General features: G+C 63.9%; 1 protein-coding gene across 1 annotated transcript in view; it reads left to right on the forward strand.

Annotated features, from left to right (window-relative positions):
* Positions 1-1836, forward strand: part of LOC104385319 (nuclear mitotic apparatus protein 1-like) — a gene marked incomplete at its 3' end in the record, with an annotated part of 14019 nt that extends 12183 nt beyond the window's left edge. The window contains 3 exon segments of the mRNA XM_009993757.1: positions 1259-1327; positions 1413-1523; positions 1618-1836. Coding sequence (XP_009992059.1) covers positions 1259-1327; positions 1413-1523; positions 1618-1836 — 399 coding nt within the window.
* Between the last annotated feature and the right edge of the window lie 101 nt (positions 1837-1937).

Consider the following 1937-nt stretch of genomic DNA (forward strand, 5'->3'; position numbering starts at 1 on the left):
GGCTGTGCGCGGGGGGGGCCGGGGGGGACCCTGCAGCACCCTCGGAGCTGGGATGGCCCAGCCAGGGTGGGAAGGAGCTCACAGGAGCCACCCTCTGCTTTGGCAGTGCAGGAGCATCCCTGTGGGGTGGGATGTCACCCTCCCAAGGGTCCCCTTCAAGCCACCCAGCTTGAGCTTTGCAATGGGGGACAGAATCATGGAGTTGTTTGGGTTGGGAAAGGCCTTCAAGACCACCCAGCCCAACCCTTCCCCCAGCCCTGCCCAGGCCACCCCTGCCCCGTGTCCCTCAGCACCATCTCCAGGGCTTGGAAACCCCTCCAGGGATGGGGACTCCCCCCCTGCCCTGGGCAGCCTGGGCCAGGCCCTGACAACCCTTGCCAGGGAGAAATTGTTCCCCAGATCCAACCTCAACCTCCCCTGGCACAACTTGAGGCCGTTCCCTCTTGTCCTGTCGCTTGTTCCTGGGGAGCAGAGCCCGACCCCCCTGGCTCCACCCTCCTCTCAGGCAGCTGCAGAGCCAGAAGGTCTCCCCTCAGCCTCCTTTGCTCCAGGCTGGACACCCCAAAAAGCTGGACCCCCCAGCTCCCTCAGCTGCTCCTCACAAGTCCTCCAGCCCCTTCTCCTCCTGCTCCAGCCCCTTCCCCAGCTCCACGGCCCTTCCCTGGACACGCTCCAGCCCCTCCATGTCCTTCTTGTCCTGAGGGGCCCAGCCCTGCCCCCAGGACTCCAGGTGCCCCCTCCCCAGTGCCCAGCACAGGGGCACCATCCCTGCCCTGCTCCTGCTGCCCACCCTGGGGTGACACCAGCCAGGATGCTGGTGGCCTCCTTGGCCACCTGGGCACATGCTGGTTCATCTCCAACCTCTGTTGACCAACCCCCCCAGGTCCTTTTCCCCCAGGCACTTTCCAGTCCCCCCAGGAAACAGCTGACAGTGGAGGTGCCCACTCTAGCATCATGGCTCCAGCTTCCCTTGCTGCCCTGCCCAAAAAAATGGGATCTTGGCTTTGCTTCCATCCGTGGCTGCTCCTTAATGCTTGGGTGGCTCCAGCCTCCTCCCTGCCAAGCCTCACCTCAGGCACCTGCCTCCTAACCAGGGCAGCAAGAGCTTCTGCTGTGGTGATGGGCACTGCTGGGCAGCCCCCCCCATCCCCCCTCGGGGCTGGAAACCTCCTCCTGGTGCTGGAGCTGCCTGGAACTGGGGAAGTTGGAGAGGGGGAGTCACCCCAGGAGCTGGTGTGACCACAGTGTGATCTTCCAGGTGGAGGAGCTGACTAAAAAGCTGAGCCAGCACGAGAAGGCCTCCCGAAGCCAGCAGCAGAGGGTCAAGGTGAGAAGTGGGGACCCCAGAACCTGGAGCATACTGGTGGGGTGGCGTGGGGCTGCAGGGTGACCCCCCCTCTTCCCTGCTGCAGGTGCTGGAAGGGGAGCTGCAGGCAGAGGCCACTCGGCAGCAGGAGAAGGTGGCAGAGCTGCAGGCGCAGCTGGCCCAGAAGGAGCAGGCAGCTGAGCACTACAAGGGCCAGGTAGCACCAGGGGCTGGCACGGCCACTGTCCCCGTGTCCCCCTTCAGCAGCACCCTGTGGGGACGCTGGATGGGTTTTCCCTTTGCCATCCTAGATGGAGAAAGCAAAAACTCACTACGATGCCAAGAAGCAGCAGAACCAGGAGCTGGCGGAGAAGCTGAAGGCGATGGAGCAGCTGCAGCAGGAGAACACGGAGCTGAGGAGCGAGGCAGAGAGGTTGGCCAAGGAGCTGCAGCAAAGTGTCCTGCAGGCCCGGGAGGCAGAGCTGGGCTGCAGGAACCTGGGCAGCCAAGTGCGCAGCCTGGAGGCTCAGGTGGGCAAGGCAGGGGGGCTCCCTCCTCCCGTCCCCCTCTCCCTTTTCTCCTCCATCACTCAGAGGATGGAATCATGGAATCATTGAGGTTGAAAAAGACC

This window comes from Chaetura pelagica, unplaced genomic scaffold (assembly GCF_000747805.2).
Source record: "Chaetura pelagica isolate M959 unplaced genomic scaffold, ChaPel_1.0 scaffold2353, whole genome shotgun sequence".
Lineage (NCBI taxonomy): Eukaryota > Metazoa > Chordata > Aves > Apodiformes > Apodidae > Chaetura > Chaetura pelagica.